The 15325-nt window shown below is 49.9% G+C and overlaps 1 protein-coding gene across 1 annotated transcript; it reads right to left on the bottom strand.

The window, feature by feature from the left end:
* Nucleotides 1–7069: 7069 nt before the first annotated feature.
* Nucleotides 7070–14989, bottom strand: IP6K2 (inositol hexakisphosphate kinase 2). The gene is made up of 5 exons (XM_010124832.2): nucleotides 14563–14989; nucleotides 12191–12413; nucleotides 11195–11370; nucleotides 9683–9858; nucleotides 7070–7838 (listed from the first exon to the last, which is right to left on the bottom strand). The coding sequence occupies exons 1-5, from the start codon at nucleotides 14762–14764 to the stop codon at nucleotides 7341–7343; spliced, it is 1275 nt and encodes a 424-aa protein (XP_010123134.1). The 5' UTR covers nucleotides 14765–14989; the 3' UTR covers nucleotides 7070–7340.
* Between the last annotated feature and the right edge of the window lie 336 nt (nucleotides 14990–15325).

Here is a 15325-nt window from a genome sequence, read left to right as displayed (position 1 = left end):
GGAGAGGGGGCGGCCTGCGCGGGGGGGCCCATGTGACCACCGTGTCCTGCATCGCTTCCCCGCCCCAAACTCCCCCCCAGCCTAGTCAGGCACCGCCCCGAGAAGCCCCCTCTTCTGGGGGACCCCACATTTCAGCGACCGGTGCCAGCCCCCGCCCCGGGAGCCAAGCTCTGCTCCCGACAGTCCCTTCCCTCCGCGGAGAGCAGCCGTGCCCCGATCCCTCCCAAAGTGGAAACAGGGTGCAGGCAGAGCACCCAGCGCCTGGCCCCACGCTGTGCCCCACGGGGGACACGGTGACCTGGCATGGGGCTGTGGGGACACAGGTGCACTGCCCGTCGGGCCAGGAGCCCCTGGCCCTGTCCATCTCGATGCCCCGACGCCCGGTTCCAGGAGAGCAACTCTTCGGGCCACCACCCCAAGCCCCCTGTGAGCCCCCCACAAACATCAGCAGCTTCCCTCAGGCCACGGGGACAGGAGGAATTTTCCACCTGGCAAAGGCACCACCAATCACAAAACCATCACCAATCAAACCCAGACGGCTGTTACACAATAAAAACCGGGCCAGTGGCTGCTGCAGCCCCCTGCCTGCTCCCAGTGCAGCCCCCCCATTCTCCCAGCACTGCCGGTGTGGTAATTCTGGCCAAGCCTGGTTATGGCGGGGAGGATGGACCGGGAGCGAGCAGTTGCCCGCGCTGCAGGCGGTGTGCTGGGAATTGCCGCGGTGAGCTGAGGCCGGGCACAGTCAGGCTGGAACAGCAACAGGGCGCTCGAATGGGAACCGTGAGGTGCGACTGGGGCTGAATCCTTCAGGAGCCTTTCGGAGTCTGGGCTTCGTGCCTGGTCACGGTCCCTTGCAGACACCCAGCAGAGCATGGCGTGATGGTGGGCACAGAGCAGGCAGCCGGGGAGCAGGACGGCAAACCTTCCTGCTTGTGGGGTTATTGGGATCACTCGGATCTCGCAGGGCCAGGATCCCCCTGCCTGCCCATCCCCTGCCCGTGGCACCCCAGCCTGCCCGAGTGTCAGCTGCAGTTTTTGTCCTGCCTCGGGGTCCGCTGGCTGCCATGTGCCCACTCCAGGAGAGCCGCGGTCACTCCCTGGCGCGAGCCCAGCTCCTGTTTGCCCTGGGATCACCATGGCGCTTTGTTTCCATGAAGTCGCAGCACAGGCCATGCCGGCAGGCAGAGGCAGCTCAGGGGAGTGCGGCCACCCACCTCCCATGAACGTGGTGGCAGTGGCACCCGGGCCTCTCCCTCTGCCCGGTGCAGTGTGCTGGCTCTGCCAGCTGGGAAAGGCACCGAGTTCCCTCTGCAAGGGCTCCTGCAAACCTTCCTGCGCCCGGGTACGAGGCACCAGGGGCAAAGAGCCTCAAGGGCCTCAGGAGCCCAGGACACAGGAACCTGCTCCAAATTGCAAGTGCCAGGTGATTTGTCTCGGACAGAGAGGGGGAATGAGCATGGGTCCTGCTGCATCATTTGCGGGTGACTTTTAAAGCCAAACTTGAGACCTCAGATAATAACGCTTGCGTGCCCAGCCCCAAGAGCTGTGGGGACCAGGATGAGCACAAGCGCTTGAGGGGCTCGGCGGGTGCGCAGCAGCCTCTGCCGAAGAACCGGCAGCCCCCCGCACCCACTTTCCTCTGAGGCCGCGGAGGGGAAGCGTTGCACAAGTGCGCTCATATGATTGAAACACAAACTCGCCAGCTCCGCGTACACTTATACAATTCCGCACCGCCTGGTTGTCAACACGTTGCAAAACTGCAGTGGGATCAATCGTTCTACTTTTAGGTGTACAAATATTATTGTACTCCCGCCAGCCTTCTCTGGGCGAAAAGTCGTACGGGGTGGGAGGTGCTGCAGCGACCGCGGGCCCGTGGCTCCAGGAACAATGCTGTCAGCGCGTCCCGCGGGGCCTGGGGGTGTCCGTGAGCGGGACAGGGAGGCACTGCGACATCTCTTGGGCATGTCACTATTTCCCAATGTCCTGGCAGCCCTCCCTCATGGAAAACCTCGTTGAAAGGCTGTAGATTGGACCCCCCAACCGGATGCCTTGAGACCCACCGCACGCCAGCACCAGCCCAGCCACCCTGCTGAGCAGAACGAGGGCCAACTGGGGGGGGGGACAGTGCCCTGCCTGCGTTTCGCTCCAGCAATCTCACGGCACAACTGTCAGGGTGGGAGCGGCCCCGGCCCCTCCTCAGGCAGAGCCACGTGCCCTCGTCTGCGCCAGGGATGCTGCCAGCAGCTCCCACAGCTCCGCTGGAAGCTGGTCCGGCCATGGCCTCTTGGGAAGGAGGTTTGCAGCCCGGACTGAGGGGCTGCACCATGGTGGCTGGTGCTCAGGACACACGCATGTCCCCCCTCCCAAGCGAGACGTGGAGCTGGGCCCACACGCAGGAGGAAGGGACAGGGCTGGGCAGCTCTGCGCCCTGTGCCACGTGCATGACCCTGGGCAAACCGAAGCGGCTGTGTGCCAGGAGCGCGGCCCCACATCCCAGGGACAGGACACGCACCGGCATCGCTTACGGGAGATCTCACCCCTCCAACTACATCCACTCCCTTACAGAGCAAGGAGCTGCTCTGCCGGCAGCCGCTCCCCAGCTGAGCCCAGTGTGTGGAGGAGCCGAAGGCGTCGAGGCAACGGGTGGCTCTGGGGCCCGCTCTGCTCTGCGTGCCCACGGGGACGGGGTGTCCGCAGGGCTCCTTGCACAACTCGTCCTGCGTGGAGCCCGTAGCGGGCTGGCGAGGGTCCAGGCCCCTCCTGCGGCTGGGAGGAAGGAGCAGCCAGACCCTGCCAACAGCTGTGCTTCCTGGAAACGAAGAAGACAGAAGGTCGGGAGAGTTGAGGGAACGCGGCGGGGGGAGCCGGGGGATGCTGCGGGAAGGATTGAGGCGCCGCAGGTTGTGAGGCGAGCAGCACACAGCCCAGCCTGCCCTGTGGCTCTGCTCCGGGAAAACAAGCTCTCTGGCTTCATGCAGCAGCACCGTGTTCTTCGTTAAGCTCTCTGCTCACAGCCTGACCTGATGAGCCCCTTGCCGGCCTGCGCTCTCTGCCTGCCCGCGCGGCCCCTTCCTGGCTTTCTCTTGCCAGGGCCGTTCTGCAGGCCACGGTGCCGCACTGTAGGAACAGGTCTTTTTGGGGGAACACCATTTTTTCTGCCATCAGCAGGGCCTCTCTGCCCCCGCACACTGGGAGCCACCACGTCCCCAGGGGGGCTTGGAGCAGCAGGACATCCCCTGTGCCTTGCTGGGACCCGAGCACTTTGCAGCCCTGGGGCCATGGGGTGAGTGGGGCGCAGGGCTCTCCCTTGGGCAGGGGTCACAGCGACATTGGGCTGCTGCCCTGCGAGGATGCTGCTGCCCAGCCACGAGGAAATATTTCACTCTTGCTCTATAAATACATTTGTGTGTCCCTCCCCGATGGCAGGACCCATCTTGGAGGGGAAAGAAGTCCAAAACGCCCTGGCAGGTCCTGCTCAGCCCCCACCCTGGTCCCCAGTGCCTCTCCACCAAAGCGGAGCTCAATCCACTGGAGAAGCCATCGCTGGCCGCAGGAATGCGTTTCATCTCTGGCCAGCTGACCCGTGGCAATTCCCGGCAGCCACCCCAGTTTTGGGCTAGAAGTGACCTATTTACATAGGGCAAGCTCCCCATGAGGCCGGGGCCGGTGCAGCATCCTGCAGAGGAGGCCGTGGGGAAGCGGGGCTGCGGGTGCTTGGGGGCCAGGGCCCAGCCAGGCTGGACCACGCACTGCTGCTCACCCGGGCGCTGCAAAGCCCCCGGTGCAGGGTCAGGCCTCACGCGTTGCAGCCACCCTGGGCGATGGCCTTGCTGGGGCCGGGCTGGCAGGAAAAGGTGGGTCCTCTCCGAGCATCAGGAAGCGACCAGGGAGGAGACCAGACACAGGGGAGCCGCGAGGAACAGGGACGTGCGCTCAGCATCGTCCTCCATGGAGCACCAAACAGCGGGGTGTCCCTGCTGGGGCACAGGCTGCCCCAGCTCCCCGGCCCCCCGCCTGGCCGTGGGGCTGCCCCACAGAGTGGCCTGGTGCTCCCAGGAGAGGCTGGGGAGCCAGCTCGCCTGCCCCTTCCCAGTGCTCCATGCCAGCAGAGAGCTTTACTGCCCAGGGAGGACCAGAGCTGTGAGGAGCCACGCTCAGAGCATGCGCAGCGGGGGCAGGAGTTGTCCTGGGAGGCGAAAGCGCTTTCGGCGGAGGCAGGAGCCGTGGTTCCCATGGCATGCATGGCCCAGAACCTGCTGGAGATTTTCTCTCACAGGGGCATGGAGGCCAAGCTGCTTCGTCAGCACCCCATTGCCAGTCCTGGCCGGATGGGACATCTCCAGAGCATCTGCCTCCAAGGCCAGCCTGGCAAGAGTGGAGGAAAAACAGGAACAGAAAAGCCCTCGAGTCTCCTCCCCAGCCCAGCTGCCTGTTATTCCATCCCTCAGTCCTCCAGTGTGCCCTGACAGGAGGGCGACCCTTGGGGCCCTTGGCAACCACACACCCCCTCCTCAGACCCATCATCTGCTCATCCCAGTCCTGTCCTCCGAGATGCCCAGGGGCAGGGGTGGCTGCTTACAGGCAGGGGTGGCGGGAGCCCCACTCCCACCCCAGCGTGTCCCGGGCTAGCAGTTACGCAATTGCCTTTCCACAAACAGAAGGAACTGCTCGGAGGGATTTGTGCAGAACAGCATGGAAGGAAAACAAACCTGCTCCTGAACTTTGCAAGAGAATATGTCATTCAGAGGGACTTGCCATCTGGGTCGCCTCCTCTTTAACCCCTGAGGACATGGTATGGGCCAGGGTGCCTGCGGTTTAGTTCAACGTACAGGTGAAGGAGAATTTTCCTCCTGACATTTCGCTCTTGCAGCTTTCATCGCAACTAATAAGAAGTAATCTCTGTCCCCGCTCCCGCCCTTGCACTGCTGCAGGCCCAGGAAGCTCCCAACCACCTTGCCGTTGCTTTGCAGCGCTGGCACAGCCTCCGTTAATCCTCAGACAATATTGGCAAAAGGATTTTCGCAGCACAGGCCAGGGCTCGCAAGGGCAGGGACCAGGTTTGTCCCCCTGCCTTCCTACAGCAGCACCAATTCCACACGGGGTTTTATTGTTATTATTGTTGTATATGCACCCAAAGTTGCTCCAGGTCTGGCTGCTGACACCGTACTGGTCTCAGACCAGGTCTAGACCCAAGCTTACACTGCTGGCAGCATTCCTGAGGGCAGCTCCCTGCCTGTACCCAGGGCCCTGTCTGCAGGCAGCCAAACAAAGAGGACTTGTTCTGGAGGCAGCTTGCATCAGAGCAAATGCGATTGTTCTCATCGGATTTTATGAATTCCCTCCAGAGTTCCTACGTAACACAAGTGCATTAGAGGATTTTATCCCTGCTAATTTCAGCCTACAAAGTCAAACCGTGTATCAGATGAATCTGCACAGGCAGGCTTATTCATACGCAGCACCAGTGATAGGCGCCCGCGGGCCCTGCCAGGGGCTCGTCATGAGCTCATTAGCAGAGGGCACCGCATCCTAAGAACCGAAAAGGAAACATCACGTTGCGGCGCGGCCGCTCTCCGTGCGCGGGGCACTGACTCACACCGACGGCACATCTCGGGGACAGCGGGCAGGAAGCGTCCCTGATCGCTACCCAAAGCGTTTTGCAATTGAAAGGGCCGGGAGCAAACAGCCCCATCCTGCCTCCCCAGGGCTTTTTGGAGCCAGCGCCAGGAGCAGCACAGGGGCAGCTGAGGGGACCCTGTCAGCTGCACCCAGCACCGGAGACTCAAGAGGCAGCAGCAAACGGCAAGTGATCAGCAGACACGGGGGAAATGGCCCGTGCGCAGACGTGGTGAGGTGACTGCAAGATGTAAAAATACGCGTTTGAAACGGACATCGGTTTGTGTCTGAACACTATGGAATAAACAAAACAAAACAAAACAAAAAGGCAAATGCAAACTAATGTTCTAAGAGCAAAGGTAAAAAACCTCTTCAAAAAGTACAAAAGAGCACAGGACAGCCATCAGAGAGACTTTGGTCAGGAGAACTTGATAGCAACAGCTGGGGAATATGAAACTAAAGCTGCAGGGCTACAGCTGAGTGAGGAGGGTCACCTTCCACCAGCAGATCTGCACCTTCATCACATCCCACCTCTCCTAGGCACGCCTGCAGGAAGCTGAAGGACAGGCTAGGATATGATCCTGACATCATCCATCTCCCCACGCTCCATTTCTACATAAACTTGCTGCTTTGTCCTGGGCAACTGTACCAACCATCATCCCACACTCGCCTCAGCACTTCCACACCCCATTTTCTTTTGCACTATCACTGTGACTTAACAACCTTCACCAGGGGAGAGGTCATTTATCTAAAAAGGGTTAGATTAATAAGTGTTCCTCTCAAAAAGGCAGCAGTGGCTTGAAGCTACTCTGTTGCTTTTATTTCAGTTGCTCACCGTCCTCTCACTTTCTGACACTTTCTGCCCATCTACTTGCCCCAAGTGAGATTTTAAGCTGCTTAGGATACCTTTCGGGCTCTGCAGCTTTCTCCTAGTCACTGCCACTGCAGCTAATCCTGTAGGAGTTTTACACGTGTTTAGGCTCAGCTTAGATTAAAAAATGTCAATGGCTCTCCAGAAATGGGTTACACAGCACAAGACCTAGTTTACAAGATCCTGAAACAGGAAAGAAGTTGTTGGAGATCAAGAGGCGAGTTCTCACTTAACAAAGTCACATCATTGTGGCTGGAGGGGACCTCCAGAGGTCTCTCATCCAACCTTCTGCCATTTGGTCCCTCTGAGCCATCTTTTCCCCAGTCTACACAGGCCCTGTTGCCTCAGCCTCTCCTCAAAGGGCAAGTGCTCTGGCCCCTGGCCATCTTGGTGGCTCTGCTGGGCTTGCTGACATTGCTCTTGACAGGAGGCCCAGAATAGATGCGCTATTCCACACGTGGTCTCACAAGGCAGGTAAGCCTTGCTGCCTACGCGCTGCTTTTGCATGACACCACCACAAAGATCTGAGCTTCATCTCCTCCCCAGTCACCAGCAACAACAGAAGCAGCACTTACAATGAACAAAGAATTTTATTGGAACGTATACACACAGGGATAACAGAGGTATCTGAGTAATCAAATATGGAATGTTTAAGAAAGTTAAAATAAATAAGGATACCAAGTTTTGCCAGTGCTAGGTCCAGCACCAATATAAGTAAATGCCCTCTGAACAAGTCTGACTCTGACAGGACCATGCCTGCAGAGCCTGTAAAGATTCCTACCACCAGAAAGTGGCCAATAATTTTGGAATACAAAGAGTCACAATAGTGCTTTCTACTGATGTGCATTCACACTGTTTATTCACTACTTTCGTCTCTTATTTCTTTAATAATATCTATTAAATTCTGAAGTCCAAAAACATAACCCGTGTCTTGGCCCTCATGCACCACACTATCTTCTCCATAGTACTTGCAGGTTGTGTGGGCAAAGTCTATCATACGGACATCAACAGTACTAGCAGTTGGTTTGTAGGCATACGCTCCTCCTGACTCATCTGAAGATTCCTCTGAAAGGTCCTCTAAGTCTTCCGGGTCTGAGTCGACAGCAACTTCCTGCCTCTCCTTTCCATCATAAATGATCAGCAAGGAGCTCGAATAGAAGCGGTAAGACTCCTGTTTCTCTAGGACAGACTTGAGTTCAGTCAGTTTTTTAATAACAGATTCAAAGAGTTCCCTGCGCAGGTATTTGCCATTATGAAAGAACTGGTAAAGTGCTTCTTTAAATCCTTGGACTGAGAGTTTTCTTCCATGGTATTTATTCATGAACATTAGCTGGCCAGTGCCTGCCTGGTAGACCTGCAGATACAAACACACAAGACAAGAGAAAAGGAATAGTTTAAATTGCTGGTAATACTGACTCAAAGCATTGGAGAAAAAAAAAAAAAAAAAAAGAAAATAAAAAGGAGACATGCTACAGAAAGCTTTTACAAGATGACCTACTACTCTCTTACAATTGCTCTTGCACAGTTACAGAACTGCTAAGAAAAACAGATCCAGCAGGGCCTGAGTAACACAGAGGCATGGAGGAAATGGAAAATTCCTTCAGTTTCGATTTTGGCTTTTCCACTGGGAACGTAAGAATGAGGAGTTTAAGTGGGATTAGGAAAGCTGCAGCCAAGATCTCCAAAGTCAAGCTACAACTTGTACCACAGCCACTCATTCAGCTCATTTATCTGCCTCTGCTCACCATACCAGCTGATTCCCAGAATGCTAAGTGACAGCAAACACTCCTATATAAAACTAAGGTGCATCCCATAATCCTCTCTATTTAAAAAAGTCAGAGGTACTCCTGCAGGAAGATTCCTTCCTATAAGACACATCTCAATAATGCCTAAACATCTGGGTCAAGTAAGGATTGCAGGTGCCTCCAAAGTTCCTCCCTGTTTTCTAGCACAGGTGTATACTGGAAGGTGAACTATGAGGAGGCCACACTCACATCACAGCACACTGTGGTTAGAAATGCAGCTCCCACACTTCCACTTCTGCCTCGTGGTTTTCCCCGAAGTTAAACAGCAAGCTGAACACCAAACATGCCAATAGTCATGCCATGGAACAAGTCCTAGCAAACACTGCTGGCATTCCTGGAATTTACTGGGTGGGAGGAAAGAGGCTTCAGAAAAGCCTCAAACACAAACAAGTTGTTTCCCATTTGTCACTCTAGGAATACAGAAGCAAGCAAACAAAAAACTCAGGTGAAAGTCCATGCAACTCTATCTCCTTATTTGACGAAGAGCCTTATCACACTTACCAAGCCACTTCTTGTCTGCACTTTGCAACAAGTCTATCTTAAGCAGTGAAAGATCTGTGGCTTTTCAAAGTCTACAAGACAGAACTGATTGCTTCTTAATATTCTGGCAAATTTCCACATGCTTTATTCAAAATGCATGTACTGGCAGACCCTGCTTTCAATTGTTTCCTATGCTATCCTGAAATGTTACATCAAATCAGTAATTTTACTACACAGTTTTGAATTGCTGCTATGGTGCAGGAGATTGTTTTTGTGCTCAGACAACGCACTCACGGATGCAGAGTGCGTGCTGCAGGTTACTCCTGCAGATGCTGCCACCCTAAACTGCTAAGTGATACTCAAAAGCCTCACTCCTCTCACTGAAGGAAATGAAGCCGGTGAAGGGTCCAGAGAACAAGTCCTATCGGGAGCGCCTGAGGGAACTGGATTTGTTTAGTCCGGAGAAAAGGAGGCAGGGGGGAGACCTTATTGCTCTCTACAACTACCTGAAAGGAGGCTGTAGTGAGGTGGGTGTCAGTCTTTTCTCCCAAGTAACAAGTGATAGGACAAGAGGAAATGGCCTCAAGTTGCGGCAGGGGAGGTTTAGATTGGATATCAGGAAAAAATTCTTTACTGAAAGGATTCTCAAGCATTGGAGCAAGCTGCCCAGGGAAGTGGCAGTCACCATCCCTGGAGGTGTTTACAAGATGTGGAGCTTAGGGACATGGTTTAGTGGTGGACTTGGCAGTACTAGGTTAACAGTTGGACTCTATCTTAAAGGCCTTTTCCAACCTAAATGATTCTATGATCTCAAGGACAGCAACATGTGGGATGACTACATTAGCCAAGAAAATCCCACTAACAGAAATGGGTGCAAGTCTGTTGCCCTACACATAATTAATTTTCCTCTCACCTGCATGCCACAAACTCGGACTCCAATAACAGCTGATGTACTCTGCTGACACTTGCGAATCTGATTGGCCTTCTTCTCCTCTGATGCATCATCTCCATGCTGTCGGGTTCCCATCTTAAGGTCCAACACACACGGTACTTCATATCGAGACGTTAGGTTTTCCAGCAAAATGAATTCTGACTAGTTAAGGAACAATCCTCACAACGAGGAATACAGGTTGTAAAACTACAGATTGTAGAGTCACAGTCTTAACTGCAAGCGTACCCAAGACATGCCCAGTATATCGTAGCCTATTGAAAGTTACAGTTACATAAACTTGTGTCGCGGTTTTGTTTAGTGAGGGGGGGCATAAAGCAGAGGGGGTATCTAATTCCGGTTTCACTGATCTCTAGAGAAGACAGGTAAATTTCCATATTAAGCAGAGAGAAAAAAAAAACAAAGAAAACATAACCAGGGTCATATAGAAATATACTGTAGCACCTGAGGCACAGACTTGGTATTATGAAGTACTTCCTGCCTAGCAAGAGTCATTTTCTTATGCAAAATAAAGATTTTGTGTGTTTCAGTTACCATTCAAAACCACTGAAGCATTTTCACACCATTTCCAAAACAGAGAACTTAAAAAGCACTTCAAAATATCTGTAGTAATACTATTCCAGAGATATCACACTCTTCTACTTAGATAATTTAATAACAATCTACAGTGAAATGGTGAGGATACCAGCCACGAAATGCTTTCTATCGTTTTGAACAGTTTATTAGTCAGAGATGTTCTAGTAATCCATTCACTGAAACTCTTCACACATGAGGAATTTGTTTACCTAAGATTTTTTTTGCAGGATGTAATCAGTTGCATCCCAGCCTGCATACAAGACAACCTTCTTTCCACAGAATGCACACAGTGGAGATGTTTGCCTACAGTTCCAGAGCACAAAAAACCAGTGTGCTTCAGCTTTCATGGATTCGGCCACTGTTTTTATGTTTCTCATGCTCCAGTCCTACATGACAGTTTATATTCAGCTTTTCTTTATCAAAAAGGCTCACTAAAGAGTCTGCTAGAAGTGGACAAGTGCAGGCATTGAAATATCCTCTATATTGAAGGCAACATTAAGGAGTTGTTAAAAAGGGAAAGATGACACTAGTTTATCAGATCACCAATAGCAAAACAGTAACAAAGTGACAGAACTATTCTCCTTTGAAAGTTTACATTAGTAGACTGGTTTTGTGGAAAATCCCAAACACAGTACACTGTAAAACCTTCCCACTAACTAATCCACAACTTGCAGTTTTTAAACTATGTGAATTTCCCAGTCTAGTTCTTTATTACATGCTGGAAAAGCTCGTGTTCTGGAAATTGCTGGCAATTCCTTCAAAGCCACCGAATAAATCATGGCTTTAGAGAGTTTCTCTGGATTGCAGTTAAGCCTGCACTGTACTTTTATCTGGCACATTCAAGAAATTTCTAAAAGCAGAGCCCTACTCCTTCCATTAAGTATTTTCAGGAAAGGATACTATATTGATTCCGATGTTTTGCATTTTCCTTCATGCGCTGTAACTGCTGCTGGTGACATTTCATGCTCCAAGGATTATGGTGTTTAAACTGTGAACTGACATTTCCTTTTTTCTCTACAGTGTAATACAAGACTTCAGATTTTTTCAGCCACTCAAATTCTTCCTCCAATTTGTGACTAGAAAACAGAATAAAGCAGCAAATTAGAGGTCAAGTAGAAAAACAAGCACTTTAAAGGGGTTGTCAGTGGATTTATCTATTTTGCTCATCTTCACTAACAGATACCATAAGCTTTATTTTGCTTTCTGTGCAACTGGATAAGTTGCCCATCATTAATATTTCCACTTTATAAAGCTATTTCCACATGAATATAAATTAGCATATAGCCAAATATGTTACAAAACATGTAGTTATTCTATGTATATATTCTTTATCTGTGTTAATTACTTCCATAGAAGTAAAGCAAGAAGTAGCAATATGGTTTAAGATGTATCTTTTGTTAAAGTCACTGTTTTTAGCACAATACATCACAGTTCACAATGAGCACAATTAATATAAATGAACAAGGGGAAAAGTGTCACTAACAAGCACAAAGCAGGATTCCAACAAAAATACGCCATATGTAGTAACACCAATTTTTTTTTTTTTTTTATACAACTATTGTGCTTTCACAGATGGTTGGTTGTTTTGGTGTTGTGGTTTGCTTTTTTTTTTTTTCCTTTTCTTGTGGAAACTTCAAAAATAAGATTGAGAAACCTTTTTCAATTGACCACAGCAGGGGGAAGACTTAACATGCTACTGGGATGAGGATATTATTAATTTCACCACTCAACCTGTCTGCACTGAAGAGTTCAAAAAACCCAAAAGAAACAATAATAGAAAATGAAAGTCAAAAGTCCTGGAGAATTATCTGGAATTCTGGATAACAGATCCTAATCTGACAGCAAAAATCATTATGCTTCAATGCTCTGCATTCCAGTTCTCCCTATCAAACTTACCTTTTAATTTTTTCCTCTTTCCTGTGCTGACGGACCCATTCCTTAGATATCTTCTCATTTTCTAACAACATTGTCTTTTTGTTAGTCCATCGCAACAGCTTACTTTTGGGTTCACAGTCAGAATTATCTAAGTTTTCTAAGTTATCATGGTCCCCATTTAATGGATATGCTATTAGACATAAGTTTCCATCTTCATCCTCTTCAAAGCTCACTGACACAACACCTGAAGAGAGAAAGGACAGACAGTTATGAACTGCTGAAGTGATAAGCAAGCCTTTAAGAACACATGATTTTACACTAAGAATATAGCAACTTTTGTTTTTGTCTCTTACCCTGGTCCTTAGATTCTATCTTGCACAGGCCAAACCTCATCTGCCAACCTAACAAATATCAAAAGACCTAGACAAAAATGACACCTCACAAAAAACAATTTATCATATTGACAAAACAGTGATATAAAAGGTTCTTTTCTCTCTGATGCAGTCAAGTAACAATCAAATAATAACAGGAGACAATTTCAATTAATAAAAGTTTTTATTAATTTAAAAAACTTGACTGGTCTGACCCTAAGCGAGATGTAAAACATTTGTTAACATCTTGCAGCGAAAAGTGACCTGCACAAAAAAAAAACCCCACACCAAAAGCTTTAGGTTTTGCATGACAGCAAAGCAAAAAGCCCTTATCCAAACAAGATTTAATTAATAGATCCCGAGGGGAAAGGAAAATTTCCAAGTAGAGCAAAACAAGGAAAATGCCACATTACAATCGAAACTAGTCCAAAAGCTTCCACTTAATCACCACATCATACATTTTCTTCTCCTTTTTGGAATATATTTTATTGATACTGGTTATGCAGCAATCTTGTGAAATATGTAACAAAAATGCAATACAAAGCAAATCTGTGTTGTACAGAAACATGGTGAACCTTTAAAATCTTTTTTTTTCCTCATCCTCCCCTCGATAGTCTCTAGAGTACTGCATTGCATTTTAAACGTCTTAGTGGAATGCTCTGACAAAGATGCACTCAGTGCTACATTAGCAACTTTCAGTGGTTAATGAAGACATAACAATTGTCTGAATTGTTTTTTAATTTTATTTTTCAGTCCTCTCTTTTTATTCTCATATCAGTCAGTCTGCACAGTCCTTGCAGCTCATCACTAGGCCAGAGGGGAGAGGTCTCGGCGAGAGATTGGCACTTCTGAGCTGGGCAGGCGGCTCCGAGACCTACAGTAGCTGAGGCAAGGAGCGCAGAAGCTCTGACTGACAGTCCTGCTGCCACAGAGAAAAGGACAACAGGAAAAAAGGGGGAAGCCGGCTAGAAAATGGCCTTTTGGCTTTATCCTGGAAAAAAAAAAAAATAACAGACATGGACCAAGTGAGGCCCCTTACCCCTAAATCCCTCCCCACACTCCCCCAAAAAACCCATATACACTAGTACAATTATTCTATTACATTTTGAGATGTATCATTCAAAGATTGCATTTTCTTCCAGTCCAACAGAACTTGTAGTCACATGTGTCAAAAAGTCTCTGTAAATGTGCAGGGACTGTAACTTTGAAACATCACCTCTGAAGTCTTCTGTCAGTTTCACAAAAGGTATGCAAAACTTCACCCCCCTTATGGTTGTTAAAACTCAATATGCTTTAAAAAGCAACTCCATTTAAAAAGTGCTTCAGACATTATTTATTAATCACCAGGCAGTAGTTGATGGAATAGCAAAGAGAAAGAAAAGTGTTTCTGTTAACTAGTGCAATGCTTAGGAGAACTGGAATTTCCACTCCTACATAACATCTGACTCAGCCTCATCACAGCTGCTTGATCCTTGCCTACCTAAATGCCATGAATTTTCATTTCCTTAATAGCAGAAACAACACGGCAAATATTCAACAAGACACCTTACTGACATGTATTTATTGTGATCAAAATGAGAGTCAGAGCAGAAATTCAAAAACAAAAGAGACCACAACTAAGCTTACACAAAACACCAAGCTTACCAAATCCCTGTAAACAAACATTAAACGAGTGGCAAAGAAAAAAACAAATTTAGAAATCCACAAAAAAAAAAAAAGCAGCAGAGAATTACTGAAAGCATTCACAAGCTGTTAGCTACTTACCTGTGCCTAAGGGAGATATATGGGCTATCACCAGCAGAGCTGCTCTACTCTAATGCTGTTAGTCAGCCCAAACACCAACTTGGCAAGCATTTCCACCCTGCATCTCCACAGCCTGCCTCAGACAACATCAAAATACATGAAAAGAAAACCCTAAAATCTCTTCCACACAGAAGAGATTTCAGAGATAACAGAGAGCACAGCACACTTGTATTTACAGAACGAAAAAGCCCAACCCCATCCTAAGGTTTGGTAACTTACCCTCATATTGTGGAGTGAATTTACGCATTTCTGTTGGGAGAGTCTCATAGAACTGGTGTTCCCTCTGAATAAGGGGTTTACAGATGGTCTTGTCATTAAACCGGAGGACACAGGAGTGTCCTCCAACTTGGTGGACAAAAGGCTCGAGCAGGACTCCCTTGGAATAGTGCTCCACTTCCATAGCTCCAAATGCTGGGCTCATCCTTGTAGTACATTAGACAGAAGGCGGAGACAGTAGTGAAAGCAGTTCAGAGCAGACCTGCAGGTGTTTAATTCCGATCGAAAAGTCTGTTGAAACAAACACAAGAGAGCGCCGGGCCGTCAGTCCCCCCGTACGCTGAGGTTTGGGTAAGCAAGGCTGAGAGCCGCTGCCGCGCGGTGCCGACCGCGAAGGCTCCTCCGAGCCGCGGGAGCAGAGCGGAGCTTCCGCCGCTCGCTTAACGTCGCCGCGAACTGCGGCTCAGCTCGGGCGCAGCCAGGCGGGTACACGCGGACACGCCCCCCAGCGCGTCCCAGCCAATGGGAGCCGCCGCGGGGCGGGGCGGACACTCCCGCGGGACTCTCGCCCCGCCCGTCCGCGCATGCGCAGCGGCGGCGCTGGTTAGCGGCCGCTGCAGATGAAACTCCTTGCTCTTCCCCCCCTCCCCTAATTAAAAATACTGATGTTAAATCCTGGCGAGTCCTACTTCAAATTACTCCTAACGCCCTCCAGCGTCCGTTCACAGAGCCAGACGCATCAGCGTTCCCAACAACCCCTCCCTGC

The sequence above is a fragment of the Chlamydotis macqueenii genome, chromosome 10 (genome assembly GCF_036417535.1).
Source record: "Chlamydotis macqueenii isolate bChlMac1 chromosome 10, bChlMac1.mat, whole genome shotgun sequence".
NCBI classification, from domain to species: domain Eukaryota; kingdom Metazoa; phylum Chordata; class Aves; order Otidiformes; family Otididae; genus Chlamydotis; species Chlamydotis macqueenii.
This window is presented reverse-complemented; position numbering and strand designations above follow the sequence as displayed.

Bases quoted from the DNA above. Each gene is read 5' to 3' on its own strand.
- IP6K2 (XM_010124832.2), bottom strand. From the start codon at position 14,764: ATGAGCCCAGCATTTGGAGCTATGGAAGTGGAGCACTATTCCAAGGGA. The intron at 9,859-11,194 runs GTATCCTTTCCT...TTAACTAGTCAG, and splicing joins AAAACATCGGAATCAATATA to AATTCATTTTGCTGGAAAAC. The intron at 7,839-9,682 runs GTGAGAGGAAAA...TTGTATCTGCAG, and splicing joins TCCGAGTTTGTGGCATGCAG to GTCTACCAGGCAGGCACTGG.